The sequence below is a fragment of the Chelonia mydas genome, chromosome 1 (genome assembly GCF_015237465.2).
Source record: "Chelonia mydas isolate rCheMyd1 chromosome 1, rCheMyd1.pri.v2, whole genome shotgun sequence".
Lineage (NCBI taxonomy): Eukaryota > Metazoa > Chordata > Testudines > Cheloniidae > Chelonia > Chelonia mydas.
In genome coordinates, this window is record NC_057849.1 from 100,037,007 (window position 1) to 100,053,096 (window position 16,090).

Sequence of the window (16,090 nt, forward strand, 5' to 3'; positions counted from 1 at the left end):
GTTCCCTGCCGGCCTTATCCGTCGGTTCAGATGACTCTGCCAAATGTCCACCCCTTTCTGCCAGCCACTTATTTTGTTAATGCTGTACTGTGCTGTGGCATATGGATCATCCCATCCCAGAGAGGGAGAGAGCTCTGTGGTATGCCCAATGTGCTAGCTGGTACGGTGGGACAGGAGCCACAGGAAGCGGAGGAGGGCAAGGGCTCTTGCAAGGGAGAAGAGCTGGGGATAGGGAACTGAGAGGCCAGAGCCCAGCCATTCTTTACATCACCGGGCCACCTTGCTTAGCACAAGGCCAGGATAGCTGAAGACGATAATACTTCCTGTCTCGTAGGCATGCTGTACCAGTACATTCTGACCCAGAATGAGTAAATGCCTGGGGGTTCAATTAGGCAATTCCATGCCGAGCTGCCTCAGTGTTTTCCTCGGCTAGAAATGTAGGTAATTTCTCCTGTCTGTGTAACATGCTTGCTCCCCTGCTGTCATTACAGGCCATGGCCTCTGTTCTTGCGGTCGATGTGTTTGTGAGGATGGATGGTTTGGACAGTTGTGTCAACACCCAAGAAAGTGCAACATGACAGAAGATGAGAGCAAAAGCTTTTGTGAATCAGCCAATGGCATATTGTGCTCGGGAAAGGGTAAGCAATGCATTGGTAGCTGAGCTACCTTACATCACTCTTCTGGAAGATTAAAATGTATGGATGTGGGTTGTTGTTTAGTAACACTTTCTTCCAAAGTCACCCATTGTTAGAGGGCTGGTATAACTGGCTTCATAATGCATCTAACCTTGTTATCACACCCACTGTGTCAAACGCTCCCTACGTGCACACGCATTCAGCTGCTTTGCTCTCCAGTGCCATTTGCTAACAGCAGGGGATTTCACAGAGCTGTTTTTGTCTGCGTCTGTCTTGGGTAGTTGTATCCTATGAACTAAATTCTGCTATTTGATTGAGTAGTGCTGAGTGGCAGGGGCTGCCTGCAGCACGGCGGTGCTAATAAAGGAGAGCAGAGTGCCGCAAGTCGCACTGTGGTGTACATGTTGAGCAGCAGCACTTGCTATGCCTGTCCAAAAGCCATGCGAGGGGAAAGCAAGGCCTTGGCAATACCCACAATCTCCCTAAGACTTCTCTCCCCCCGCCTTTAAAAACATTTTAAAACATATTATCTGCACTGTTGTGTTTTTTCACATCTCCAGCTGGAAGTCCTGGCTGCCTTCATGTGAGTCCAGCTGTACAGGTTTGGCCTAGAGAGAGACATAATTATTAGATGCTTCTGAAATATAACTAAACTAAGCTCTTTCGGGGTGTTCTCTCCCAGGCTTGGAACAATTTATTTCACTGGAAAGAGGATTTCTGGCTCGCTATGGTGTAAACCACCTACATAAAAATATCTCACACTCACCCCCCCTTCGCCCCCCCCCAGCAGACCAATGTGGGAGACGAAACATGGTTCCAAGCCTACATCCTGCCGTCTTTGATGCTGGGGCTAGCAAAGTGGGGGAGGTAGGAGGCTGAACCAACCTCTGGCACAAGTTACAGCAGCCACCACCAATTTATGCCAACTGGAATGGTCTCCTGGGGACGATGCTGCTGGCTCTGGAGTGCAGTACTTTCTGACCCCACCTGCTCCAGTCATGCCACTACTTCTTCCATAGCCTCCCCAGTGTGGACAAGGAGCAGCAGCAGCTGGTGTAAAGCTGGCTGCAGGGTTCCTCTGCATCAGGCAACTCCCTCGTTGCCTCTTTTTGGGAGTTTTAACTTGGTGCAAAAGGAATGTAACCAGGGCTAAAGAGCTGGTCCTCTCTCTTTAGGTAACATAATGGGTCAGAATTCTGTTCTTGATTATTGTACCAGGCTCCCTTCACTGCTAGGGTGCCTCCTCCTGGCTGCTCTGAGGATTAGCTCCTCCCTTTTCTGTTGCTTGTTCGTGCACCCTGCTGCCCCATCTCTCTCTCTCTCTCTGCAACTCAGGGTGCTCTCTCTTTGTGGCTTGGCCCTCTGGCCAGCTCGCTGTGTGTTTTCCCCTTCCGGGAGTTATCAAAGTCTCTCCATCCAAAATGACAGTCTTCTCCCCCACTCTCCTGATGGTGCCACTTCCCCAGTGGCTGGTAGGGGAACCGGGGCCCACCTTCTACTCTGGGTTCCACCTCAGGGACTGTCCAATCATCAGCCAATGTCTGCAGCGTCTCAATTTGCTGCTGTTTCTTGGAGACCTTTCCTAGGCTTTCGCTCCACCACCTTCTGGGTAAACCCTGCCTTTAGGGCTAGATCCCTGGAGGTATCTACTCTCCCCTGGGTTTCCTTCCTTCCCACTCTAGCACCCAGAGAGTGGCTGCAGACTCCCTCATGGCAGTCCTGCTTTGTTACCGACTTCCTGGCTTTATACTAGCTGTGCCTGTTTCTTCTCAGAGGGGCTCCATCATCCCTCTGGGGTTACTTAGGCCACATAATTCCCTTCAGTTGAGACCTATTCATGTAATTGGCCCATTCCTAAGCTAGTGTGGGATGAACACCCCATCACAGTTATACTGTTTATTTTCCCATCAACAGTCCCAATACTACAGAAAATGAGGAAATTCTACCCACAGGCAAAATGTTGAAGAAGGAAATGACACAATTTCACCATTGTTTCGATCAAACATAGCTGTCATTACCTTGAAACGTGTACAGGAGAGCAATGATCTTTGGGATTTACTTCATTTTAACCAAAGACTAAAATTCTTCTCTGCACAGATGTGGTCTCAGGGTAATTGTTATTATAAATAGTTAGAGGTGAACTGAAATGATTAAAACAAGCCAGTGAGCAATTTATGATCTTAAGTATAAACAATTTTTTTGTAACTTTAAAGGCAAAATAATTGAACAGCTATTCCTCATTGTAAAGATGGCAGAAAGCTGTCATTCCCAAGCCCCATCTCCTGCTCTGAGAACTCCTTAGCCAGACCCCACAATCTGACCCTGCAGCTTGAACTTTTTAGTTTGAGGCCAGATCTTCACATCTGGCCACGCTGCATTTGGCACAGAACCAGGGGGTGGAAAGACAAGATGGTATAAAGCCACCTTTGACCACCCTGATGCTGGGGCTGGCCAGGTATCTGTCTGGTCTCCCATGTAAGTTGGAGCAGCCTGAAGGTAAGTTATACTCAGTGGTCTATGGCCAAAATTTTCAAATCCGATTGCCTAAACTAAGGCTTCTAAATTGCTATTTAGGAAACAAGGGTGAAATATCTTTTCAAAAGCGGTTTTGATTTAAGAGCACAACTCCCACTGACAGCTTGAAGTATGTCTACACATAAAATTTATACCACTTTAGCTATACTGGCATAGTTAAAACAGGACAATCCTGCTAATGTGGATGTAGTCATATCTGTATAAATATGCTTATACTGGTGCAGCTTATTCCTTTATGGGATGGGGAATAACTAAACTGGTATTGCCAGTAAAACTGTGTCCACATTAGGGCTTTTGCTGGTATAACTAGATCAGTAAAAATACAATCAAAATAAAGTCACCCCCCCCCCCCCATGGAAACAATTCTACTAGTAGGTAAAGCTTGTGAGTGTAGACCAGGCGGTAGGCACTTCTGAAAATCTCCCCCTGCATGCCTAAACATGAATTTGGGACCTTAACCTTATGCATGCAGGTTTGTAAATATTGTCTGTAGCTAGAGTGAATGGCAGGGTCCAGAAGTCCTAATGTAAGGCCAAATGTTGAGCCAGTTCTCTGCATACCAGTGCTGTTGTTTGTGAAATAACTGGCTTGTCAACAGTGAGTACCTAGCTTCACAGCTACTAAATCTTTGCAGGAATTCTGGCCAGCATTTTTGCAAAGTGACAACTGATTAGGGGAAGCCTCAGTGTTTGGATGTCAACTTGTGATACTAGTTTTCACAGGGTGACTGCTCAGTACTTTTTGAAAATGAGGCCACTTTAACATACATCAGGCGTTACTAGTCACTTTTCAAAATCTTGGCTCGCCGCCTATAGTAAATATTCTTAACAGTGAAAACAGAAACACCCACCATGCTGCTGCTGCTTCAGAAATAGCTGGAGGGCAGCAGATGGTTGCTGTGACTAGGCTGGACTCAGGTTAGTCAATGAGACAAAAAGGATCTGGCCAGAATTACAGGAAAACTACCCTAACTAATTAGACTATTTTTAATTAAAGTGAGGAGGCTCCCAAGGCAGGAAAGAGATTTTGTAACATACTGATGCATTATGGAACCTGATTTATTTAAGGTTTCAGAGTAGCAGCCGTGTTAGTCTGTATTCGCAGAAAGAAAAGGAGTACTAGTGGCACCTGAGAGACTAACCAATTTATTTGAGCATAAGCATGAGCATGAGCAGCCGATGAAGTGGGCTGTAGCTCACGAAAGCTTATGCTCAAATAAATTGGTTAGTCTCTAAGGTGCCACTAGTACTCCTTTTCTTTCTGATTTATTTAAGTTCCTTTTACATGTTACATGTATTGTATTGTCTACAAAATACCTTTAATAAGTCTTGGTTAGCTGTGAGTTACAATACTCTGCTTTCTTCTTAATGTTTCTTGCTAAAATTCACATCCTGTTTGGCTCTTCTTGGCATCAACAGGTGTAGCTGTTGGTGCTTTGTAGTTGATTTGGAAATAGAAACACCTGGCTTAAATCAATCTCAAATACATAATGAAATATAAGATTGGCCAGTACAGTAATCTTTAAATTATCTTACTGTATGTGCTTTCCTCCATTGCCTCTTTGTGCACTGAATATTTTACCCTCAGTTAAAAGTGAATATTTCCCTATTTGCATAGTTTAATAGGCAGCATGTTAATAAACCATAGAGAAATTCATGCTAAAGTCTCTGTTCCCAAGTATAAGTCCTTTATTTGTATATTACAGTATGTTATAGTTTAAGACAATTTATCCCTACACTAATGCTGTAAATTAACTCTGATCAACCTACAGTAATTCAGTGACTGTTACGTTTTTAAAGAGGGTCAGTACCTGTGCTACTTTGAAGTTTTTAATTAATAGAAATAGATTCAATTGATAAATAGTACAGGGTTTGTTGTGGAGATTTTTCTGGGGAATGTTCAATTGATTTACACAGCTCAAAATTTAAAGGAAAGTTTCCACTTTGAGTTTTGACTGTGAGCCTGAGCAAAAGCCCTCTGAACTTAATGGAAAGATGCAAATTTGACTGCAATGGGCTTTAGATCAGGCCCTGTATAGATTTCTGTGAATTAAATATCTTTGTCTAAGGTACATTGTACATTCTCTGGGGCTGGATCATCATGTGTTTCTCTGGTTTGTACAGCACTGAGCACCTTGATGGCTCCCTACTGTAATAAAGGAAAGCCTCCTGAAATGTGGGAAAGAGTGGGATTTTTAAAGTGTCCACGTGACTTAGGAGCATATCCTATTGAAAGTCAATGTACCCTGTACTCCTAAGGCACTTAGTGTTTTTGAAAATCCGACCCGTAGTGATCCAGAACAAATGGAAAGAAAAGGTCAGAGAGCAGCAAGGTGCTATTTGTGTGCCTTAAACAGTATGGGCCATTTTTCATCTCAATGCAATTTTATTGACTTCAATAAGGTTGGACCAGGCATGATTTTGATTCATCTAGCCACAAAGCAGAACAGCTCCTGGGAAGAGTAGCCTTGATTGTGATGCTCTGGAACAAAAGCAAAACTTCTAAATGTGAGTCCTGAATAAATAAAAGAAGCAAAATCAAGGCATTACATAGAACACCACTTCATACTCAGGCTGACCTGTAAAGGATCATTTTATTCAATAAGCTTTTAGCTTGATGATCTTCTTTTAGACAGTAGCTTGTTAGATGGCAATTTTGCATGGGTCTGAGATGTTATATCCCAGCCTGAAAAGTGCTGGTGCCCTATGATTGCAAGTAATAATCTTTGTGATTTCAGGTTCCTGTCACTGTGGAAAGTGCATCTGTTCATCCCAGGAATGGTACATTTCAGGGGAATTTTGTGAATGTGACGACAGAGACTGTGACAAACATGATGGTCTCATCTGCACAGGTGCAGTACTGACTAATCCTTAATTGCTCTGAGAAGCAGACTGTGCATAAAGGCAAATTGAAGTTAGACAAAACCCAGCAAGTTCTCTTTGTTCATTGATGGAAAGGAGAAGCACTTTCCTATTAATAAAATCACTTTAGCTGTTAAGAGAGTGTTGCTTTGTGTTGTGATGAATAATCAATTTCACACTTTGCAAGGAAAATTGAAATCCAAAGCATGAATACCAATAATTAAATCACTTGTGAAATTCATCCAAAAAGTAAAATGCTTTTGTCTATCACCTGTTCCTGTACGGAAATGAACATGTATGAGAAGGTTGCGATTCAGTGGTTTCTGTTGCTATCACCATCTTTACTTCACTTTTTATGATGAATGTATGTAATGCATTTAGAAACCATTTAGTTTGAGAATCCTTGGTAATGCAGCAGGAGCAGGTGCTTATATTATGATGAGGGGAATAGTCATGTTTTTTTCATAGACTTCCTTGGCATCAAGACAACTCTCACTGGGATGCTGAGATGCCTGACAGTCTTTTTTATGACATGTTGGATGCTGACTAAAGTCTTTTGCACCTATCTCAGGGTTTAGATGGCAGATGCAAAGGGAAATGGGTAGACTGCCAACACTTGCTTTTAACAGAGAAGGGAGAAAAATCTAGTGACAAGCAGGAACATGTGATCTGTTTGATTAACTTGCTATGTGTTCCATGATGAAAATCTTAGAGGACAATCTCTGCATCTTTCCATCTAGAAAAATCTTTGCTTAGCAATATTCTTCTATTAGCCGGTGGATACAGAGGTGGCAAAAGACAGAACTATGTGTCTGCTTAAACAAAGAATAGGAGGAAGGGTATCAGAGCATGATTCACAAATCTGCAACTAATTACTTGGCTGACTAAATTTCCAAAAGCATTCACTGTGTTTGAGTGGCCAACTTGAGATGCCTGGGGCCTGATTTTCCACCACTCCGCTTGAGTTTGTCACCCGCAAGTGATGGAGGGGTTTGAAAATATTGGTCTTAACCTCTCTGTGCCTCAGTTTTTCAATCTGAGACTATTTTTTGTCAAACACTCTGAGCTCCTCGGCTGAAAAAGGTGCTTTTCAATTTCAAAGGTTTATTCCTAATACTATTCTCTTTGCAACAGTTTAACTTCAGCTAAATAGTTCTAGTTTTTCCTTACATCTTGAAGTATAGTGGGAACACTAAGACAACATAGAAACAGCTTGGGTCCAAACCATGATGGCATAATTACAATAATTATTATTCTGCTGATGGCATTGCTGTAAAGATGCCATTAATTATTTGAAAATGTAGGGTTTTGGTGGCTGCTTAATCAAATGTAAAGTGCTCTCAACAAAAAAATATGTAAAGGGACAGTAAAAATGTTTTATTATGGCTCGTTTCTTCCTATAACAACACAGTTTAATGCAGTACATTTCAATTATAGTAATTATCTCCTGTTTGTTTTGTTCTAGGCAATGGTGTATGTAGCTGTGGAAACTGTGAATGCTGGGAAGGATGGAATGGGAATGCTTGTGAAATCTGGCTTGGCACAGAATACCCTTAATCATAACATGGAGCATCAAGGACTGAGGGGTTTGGTTTGGTTTTTTAGGCTGCTAGAACAATTAAATGCAAGGCAAACCACATAGAACCACCACCAGAAATATTCAAATAGACCAATGTAAGTTTCTGTGTTTCATAACAACCAACTGCAGGTCTACTCCTGCTCCTATTGAATTAATTTACCACACTCACATTGACTTCAGTGGGAGTGAGACTGGCCTTAGAAGTCTTAAGGGTTGAATTCCTGGCTCCACTGAAGTGATACAAGAAAGCTTTATTGCATAGTTTAGCTTGTTGTCAAATCTCGACACCATTACGTAACGAAATGGCATTCATATAAAAGAGTAGAGCTGGCTGGATATTTGTCAAAAAAGGTATCTGATGCTATTTCTGGTATCTGTCAAATACATTATTATTTGGCTGGGTTTTTTTCCTTCCAATTCTGATTATTTCCCTGCTCCAATAACAAGAGAAGCTGTAAATTGCTCCTCAAAACTAATTATTTTAACTTTTGTCAGAGATCTGCAGTTGTATAACTGAGATCCAAATACCTAAACAACCCCAGAGAGTAGGCCAATGACCCAAATTATAAAACCAGACCCCATTGCTAGAACAGAGCAATTAAAAAAATAAATAAATCTTGATTTCTGTGGTTACAATATCATTAAACTGGTTATTTAGTCTTCATACTACACTCTCAAATACATAACCTGTAGGATAAGATTTTTTTTTAAAAAAATCCTGATAAATGAGTTGCTATATTTAATAAATATCTTATAACTTGTATGTACTTTTACCATAGTGTTATGTATGTACACTTACCTAGTCATCTTAAAAAGAAAAGCACATGAAAATGTATTAGGTAACTTTTAGGATTCCAATTCTGTATGCTATTAGGACTCACTATTTCGGAACAGATTACACTGTCACACACGATATTCACTGTATCTTATTACTTTTATAGAGGCTGGGAGTCCGACCGTCAACTGAATTAGAAAATCAGGTACATTGTACTGCACACTGCTGTCAATGAAAGATGTTCCAATGGTGGAAACAAAATAATTGAATTGCAGTTTTCGAACAGTAAATACAAACAGTGCAGGGGTATGAACAAAATTTTTATTTCTTATCAATGGTGAAATGCTGCTCAGTGGGAAATTCACATTGAATTATGAAAGATGCACAACTATCTTGGGACTTCCCTAAGTTATTTACATTTGAATCTTTTTTCCCTCCTACGTGTAGGTTTGGCAGCCCTTTAATTCTTCAGAGCGAAAAAAGACGTACATTTTCTTTTCAAACGTGATTGACATTTTGATTAAATCACAAAACAAATCAAACTTTGATATTGTTATGTTGTGATGTAGGTGTCAAGTTTCAGGCTTTTAGTTTGATACAAGACTAAGAAATAAGGAACCTGTGTATCAACTGAAAAATGGTATTTCCATTATTACACTAGAAATTTGTTTTCTTATAGAAAGGACATTGATTATTTAAATTGGAAAATACACCAGTACAGAACATGTAACAGTTATAATGTGAAAACTTCAGGTGCGCGATGGAAAGGTTTTCAACAATCATTCCCCCCCCCCGCATTTAGCTTGCTCTTGCTCTGACCTCATTTTCTTTTTAAACATAAATGTGCAGCTTTTCAAAGCCCATGTTCTCAGGGAGGCGTAATCCAGTCACCTCTAAATGTCTGTGCATAACTTATTCATGGGAGTTCTGCACATTCACAGAGACAACTATACCCAAAAGCTGCTACTGCCTCTCCTTCGATAACCAAAATATCAGGCAGAGTTCTCAAATGTATTGATGCAGCATAAACAAACTTTGAAGTAAAACAAGTTTTGAAATCACATTTTATATTTTATGGTTGTAACCGTTAAACTGTACAGAGATTAGGTATTTCACTGTGTCATTTGAACATTTGCTGACGCTGGTCTTTGACTGGTGAACACAAGCTTGTTGGTTTTATTTCTATATAAATTAACACAGATCTGAAGTCTCTTATTGTAATAAATGTCTTACAGATGTGGGTACTTCTGAGTCAATGAAAGAGAAAAGGAAATCAAGCTTCATTATGTCTCCCATGTATGTACAGTACTTTGTACAGCTAACAAAGTAGAAAATCAATGTTGTTTAGATTGAATAGATACTTGGTATCATTTAAACAAACTAGCAAACAAAATACTGTATCTTAGCTATGATATTTCAGGCAGCCATATTCCTAGACTGGAAAATGATTCTAAGGCCATAAATTGCTGGATATCTGTGTGTCATGTAATATTTGATTGATGTATTTTATTTTACTGTGTGATTTTGTTTGTTTTCCTTTTAAGTTTGTAAACTAAAAACATAGAAGTGAGTCTAATTTCTAGTAAGACAAACTTTTAAACACTTCCATAATAGGTTTGTTTTTTAATTTTCAGCTACTGGGGTGGATTAATATCGCCTTATTTAAAAAAAATATTTTAAAATTCTCTTTGACAAAACTAGTGCCTGGGATTAAGTAAAATATAAAGTATCAAAGCAAAACTGTGCTATAAGCCATATAGTATTTACTAAGACTGCTCAAAATGTAATGGATATCTATTTTCTTTTCCATTTTTTGTTCTTTTTTTGTGTGTGTGGCTTGAACAGCTTTTTTTCCCACACTGAGGAAACTAGTGATATGAGTCCCAGTACATCTTCTACGCAACTTATTCCCTTGCTTTAAAAATAAGACTTGAAGATAAATATTATTGTTCCATGTATGTGAAAATACTGTCTGCCTAAATTGTAAAAGTAAAAAGAGGTGCAAGGGAGTGAAAAATATTTCCCATCTAATTAACATACACTAATTATGTCACTGCTTCCAGGTCTCGGGCAAACAGTAATTACAGAAAGAGAAAGCTGGTTAGATAAGTAGGGAGTTTGATACTGAACACATATACATTTCTCCATTCTTGTGATAAAAAGGGCACCATCTGAAAAGTGCTGAATACTACTTCTGAGCACTTTCAGCACTTTGCAGGATTGTGGCCACTCTATATAACTTCTTTTTGGGTTTCAGACATAAACTTGTTGTTCACTGTTTTGCTTGTATCCATGATTTAGCAAAGGGAAAGGATTTCTGGGAGGGTAAATGGTCAAGCTCTCTTTCAGAGGCGTGTAGCTGGAGATTTGATCATGTACCCCTGGCTTGGTGTTTTTGATGCACTGCCCTCCTTCTTCCTGGAATGGTGACTCACTTTACTTCTAAATTATATTTCGTACTGTAGTCCAGGGACAAATAAAACTAAGTTGAATATTTTTACAACTGGGCTCTAGAACAAAGATTTTGTTACATTAAAAAAAAAAAAAAATCATAGGACTTGCATTAGACATCCTGAAAAAATCTTGAAATGTATTGCACAGATCACAAATTTATCCAAAGGAGCATTTAAACAAAACTATACTATGTCTAATTTTCCTATGTTTTCTGACCTGAATGGAGTTGAATATTTCTACTTTGTACCACAGAACAGATGGATCAACAAGACACACCTTTAATACATGGGTCAATCTCTCTGTCTACTCGACTGACTGCTATAACACTACAGCAGCAGAGAATTTGTCCCTCTGTGTGTAAACAATTATGAGCTTTACAAGATTCTTTCAAGTAAATACACTGTGAAAGAAGGTCCTTTTATTCTTTTGTGGGTTAATTTTGTTATACAAATCATATGGATGAAAAAATGACAATACATAAACATGTTGATTTGAGCATTTCTTAAAGAATAGGAGAAGAAGCAAAAGAGGTGTTAAGTGAGCTACCAACCACTTGTGATATTTCTGGAGAAGCTACTGTAGTTTTTCATAAACATGACCAAGCTGGTAAGGGTTCATGTGAATCTATAAAACGCTTTTTAAGCCCAACTAAAATAGTGCTTTATTCAATTTGTACATAGCTACCAAGAACTGTGTTTCAGAGTAACAGCCGTGTTAGTCTGTATTCGCAAAAAGAAAAGGAGTACTTGTGGCACCTTAGAGACTAACCAATTTATTTGAGCATGAGCTTTCGTGAGCTACAGCTCACTTCATCGGATGCACAAGAACTGTGTGTGTATGCGTGACTGATAGTTTGCCAAAATTGTTGCTGAAATAAAAATGAACTTTTTGTTTCAGAGGGAAAATGAAGAGATAATGCCCATCTGCATTATTAACGTACCTGTGCATTAGTGAGATAGACAGTGAAGAGATTGGGATTTCTTTTTTGGACCACTGTGCAAACCACGCTCTCTGGGATTAAATAAAAAGAAAGGAAGGAACACTACAAAACACAGCATGCAAATGTCTGGCATACTGTAGAGTCACATACATTGCTGTACATGGAAATACAAAACACAAAATCTGTAAATATAAATTAATTCATCAGGTTTACTATACAGTACTTTAGTAGTAACAGACAGTTGAAAATAGTTTTCACTTAACAGCAAAATTAATTTTAGAGGGAACAAAATGGCGAAGTCTTATCCTGGAGCAAGAGAGGTAATATATCAAGGAGCTAAAATTTTCTTTGGCATGGTAAAGGGGGAGAATTGAGTTTGCCAACCTAGCTACATGGTTTCACTATATTGTGGCCAGTGCAATGTTATTTTGCACATTCTGCTTGTTAGATAAAGTTGTTTTGTTTTTCAATATGCCTTCATATAAACATTTTATTCAATATGTTGCCTCTGTGTATACAACAAATGATAATAAACACAAACTGTACAATGCAAACCAACTCTTTGCATATATGTATGTAAATTTAGTAATACATACCAACAGTTCTTGATACGCATAGCCTACTACATGCAGTTCATCATTGCCATCCTCTTCCCATGCAACAGATGAGACAAGAGACAAAATTAAAGGAGTGACCAAAGCACAAATAACAAAGACCCCTGTGCTCTATGTTTAAACAGACTTTAGAAGAAATTGTTTTAAGACATCCATTCACAGGATTAAACATCCTTACAGGCAACCCCTGTAAACAAAAATAAAACTGGTGATACATTTACAGTACATACTAGTCATGTACAAAAATAAATTCAGCCTTAATTGTAACTAGTCAACGGGTTGGCAGAGATAATAGCTGCCTGAGATGTCAGGTTTAAACGTGACAATGGTGATGTATATGGCCGTGGGACACCAGTTCCAGAGAGCTGAAATTCAGAGGACCAGCTTGTGCTCTCTACATCCTCAGGGCACACCTCAGGCATTTCTGTGGCACTTTCTCACACTCTGGACCCTGCAGAGCCACCTCTGTGCAGTCCAGGGTCCAAACTGGGCAGGCTGGAGACTGAGTGGGACAGGGCAAGAATGCACATAGGCTCCCTCACCAGCTCTGTGAACATTAGACACAAAAGATAATGCAGCTTTTCCGCATAACCCCCTTCCCCAATCCCAAGAGGCGCTACAGCAGAGGTGAGGGGGACGGGGAGGTCATTGAGGCTCCAATGCCAGGACGCCACCAGAGAGCCAGGGCAGAGCTCTACTCTGGTAGTCCTGGTCTCCTACTGATCCACCAGGGGAGGCTTCATAGCCTTTTTTTTGGCGGGGGGGGGGGGGGGCCCACAAGTCCCACCCCTCTTGGTGGGATGAGATGGGAGGCTCACCACAAGGGGTGTCTCATGGAAATTTTCTCCTTTAAAGCCACCAGAGGAGGGGATGATCTGGGCCAAAAGTTACTTTATGCACATTTTGTCACAGCATTAACGTAGCTTTGTCTTTGTTTAAATACTTACAAACAAACTTCACTTGATATGTTTCACTCGGCTCTTTAAAAAGCCCCAAACTTTGTCTGTTTTACACAGTATCTAAACAAGGAACCTAAAACTGTCAAAAGACTCATAGCAGCATTACAATAACCTACTTGAACAATATGCTGGGTTACTTATTAAAATGGAACCCCTCCCGTATGACAAAGCATGGAGAGTTAATGTAGACTGAATCAGTATGCAGCTAAACAGGCCAGCAATTTGAAACAACTGGTGGCCTGTCACAGAGCTCTGTGTAATGCCATGAGAAAATTATTTTTTTCAGTAAATACAATTGCTCAAAAGGGAAGGATGAAGTCTGTCTCCCTTAAACATGATAACAGCAAGAGGCCAATAGAAGGTTGTCACACACAGTTTGCCAAAACTCAGGTACTTGTTGCCCTTTCTGAGAAGCAAATGCCTATTAAGCACACACAGAATAGCCTTATTTCAGTCTTTTGAAAGTATGCGACTAAATATTTGAAACTCATTACCTACAGTATTTAACACTACAATGGCATCTTTGTTGTACTGTCTAAAGCTTATTACCCATTTTATTTTTTTCTCAATTGGTTTCATGACAGTTAACTGACACCAGTGAAATGTCACCAATATTTTTCATGAAGCAATTGAACATGATCCAAGGACTCAATCTCATAATGGGTTTGATTTCCGCTAGTTAGAATGTATAATATACAGAAAGCAAGGCAAGGCACCGTTTATCTAGCAACTGGGTGGGAACATCCTAAAAAGCTGGGTTAGAGGTATGGGTTACAGGGTGAAATACATAGGACTGGACTCTGCATGCTGAGCTAAACATTTTTTGTTAATGTTTTCTAATAGACCCAGTTTAAAAAAAAATTAAAAGTATAATTTTAAATATATTTAAAGTATAATTTGTAACCACCCTTTGCATTGGTGCTGCTAAAAAGAACACAACATCATCCTTGCCCGTGCTTTGCTGAGGAAGAGTGGGAAACAGCCAAAATAATGATGGCATTAAATTCAGTTAATTAAAAACAGGAAAGGATTAGATCTGAACTGGATTTAGGTAGCGCAATTCTTGTTAGTCTTAATTATTGTTTTTCAAACAATGATGATTAGTAGGTGAAAAATGAGCCTTAATTCAGGCCTACAAGGCCTACAGAGTTCTTTGGACCCACTTTCCCAAAAATGAGTGGGTCTTGCTCGCTGGGCAAGGCAAATGTTACCATTACCAGTAAGCCTGTGATATGTATAAAACACACACACAAAAAGAAACTATAGGGAGATGTCAAACACTAGTCTCAAAAATTTTTCTACTGGTCGTGTTTGACACTTTTCCCACCACAATAATGCCAACCTCAGGAGCATGGTACTGGTTACTAAAGTGTATTCACATTTATCAATATTCTACGTCGGAGACAATGATCCTAGTCTTCATAGATATAATTCATAATAATAGGTTTTTGAAGGCTTCCTGATTCCCTGATTGCTTTCAGAACTAAGCCACCTGCAACATTTAAGTTTAGAGAACCACAATCCCTGCAAAAGGTCACAGACAGTGGAGCAAGCAGCCTTGTAAAAAAAAGGGAAGAAGAGAAATCCATAACAGCACAGGTTTACAGCGTCTAACTAGAAATTACTTGATATTATCTGTGTGCTACAAAATAGAACTTAAACACATGGATTTCGCTGAAACTGGACTCAAAAAGGGATTATGGGTAACTGTCAGCAGGCAAGGTATCAAGTGTACTTGTGAAGTATGTCATTCACATGAAGTGTCACAGTCACAGAAAAGATATTAAAAAGGCATTCCATATCTGGTAGGGCATTCCATGGTCTGAGTTTAGCTGGTTATCCAGGTGTCTTCTTGTTGTGGGAGGAGCTACATGTTGAGATTTATCCACTTGCAACAATTTAGTTCAGAAACAGCAAAGAGCAAGTATTCACTTGCCTCAAGCTGATCCACAGACACTGAAGTCGGAGAGTCCGGCAAGGATAAATTGCTCAACTGTACTCAGGGCTCAATAAGTCACAACACCTGTGAGGATCTGGCTATGTCGTCTTACTCTTGTTCACTGGTTTGCCTCCATTCATTATTGCAGATGCACTTGTGCTTTTACTTGGAGTTACCCCAGCCTTTGGCACTGTTTCTCCAACATCATGCAAGGATGGTTCTCGATACATGGCAACTAAAGGAAGAAGGGAAAAAAAAAACTTCAGAAGGATTCATTTTCATAGATTCCAAGGCCAGAAGGGCCCTCTGTGACCTACTGTATAATACAGGCCATAGAACTTATAAAAATATGCTCTACAAATTATTTTGGGTATCATCCTTACGAGAACAAGTGTTTTAATCGTCTCTCTGTTCCTTTTTGTGTGAAGGAGATTAGCTACTTTGAAAGGGACTATTTTAAGCCACTAATATATTTTCCACACAATCCAAGTATCTTTATTCCTCCGTCACCCCTGACTTACATGCACAATAGGAAATTGTCCCTTTGTTTTTAAATGGATAATGTGACTTGTTTATAGAAGCTTCAGAAATGAAAAGCAATCGTTCTATCTCAATTTGTACAATATGGAAGAATGAGCTGTACAGCAAAACCCCTCGGGCTTTGCACAGTCTTATTAAAAAATAGGTCAGTAGTCAAAACTGAATTTTCCGATTACATTTTAAGGATTCTTGATATTTACTGGTGTACATCATTAAGTTATTTCTTTATCAAATGCCACGAGGATCTTATTTTCAGCGT

The 16,090-nt window shown here is 39.6% G+C and overlaps 2 protein-coding genes across 4 annotated transcripts in view; one reads left to right on the top strand and one right to left on the bottom strand.

Annotated features, from left to right (window-relative positions):
• ITGBL1 (integrin subunit beta like 1) overlaps positions 1 to 14,873 on the top strand; it is a 254,672-nt gene extending 239,799 nt beyond the window's left edge. The window contains exons 10-12 of the mRNA XM_007066259.4: positions 492 to 638; positions 5,908 to 6,021; positions 7,497 to 14,873. Of these exons, the coding sequence (XP_007066321.2) occupies positions 492 to 638; positions 5,908 to 6,021; positions 7,497 to 7,588 (353 nt within the window). The 3' untranslated portion in view covers positions 7,589 to 14,873. The remainder of the gene's footprint in view (positions 1 to 491; positions 639 to 5,907; positions 6,022 to 7,496) is intronic.
• Positions 10,793 to 16,090, bottom strand: part of FGF14 (fibroblast growth factor 14) — a 618,100-nt gene continuing 612,802 nt past the window's right edge. For 2 of the 3 annotated variants that reach the window (XM_037896444.2, XM_007066239.4), the window contains exon 5: positions 10,793 to 15,526. In XM_037896444.2, the coding sequence (XP_037752372.1) occupies positions 15,390 to 15,526 (137 nt within the window). In that variant the 3' untranslated portion in view covers positions 10,793 to 15,389. The remainder of the gene's footprint in view (positions 15,527 to 16,090) is intronic. The other variant, XM_043535197.1, reaches the window with a different exon arrangement.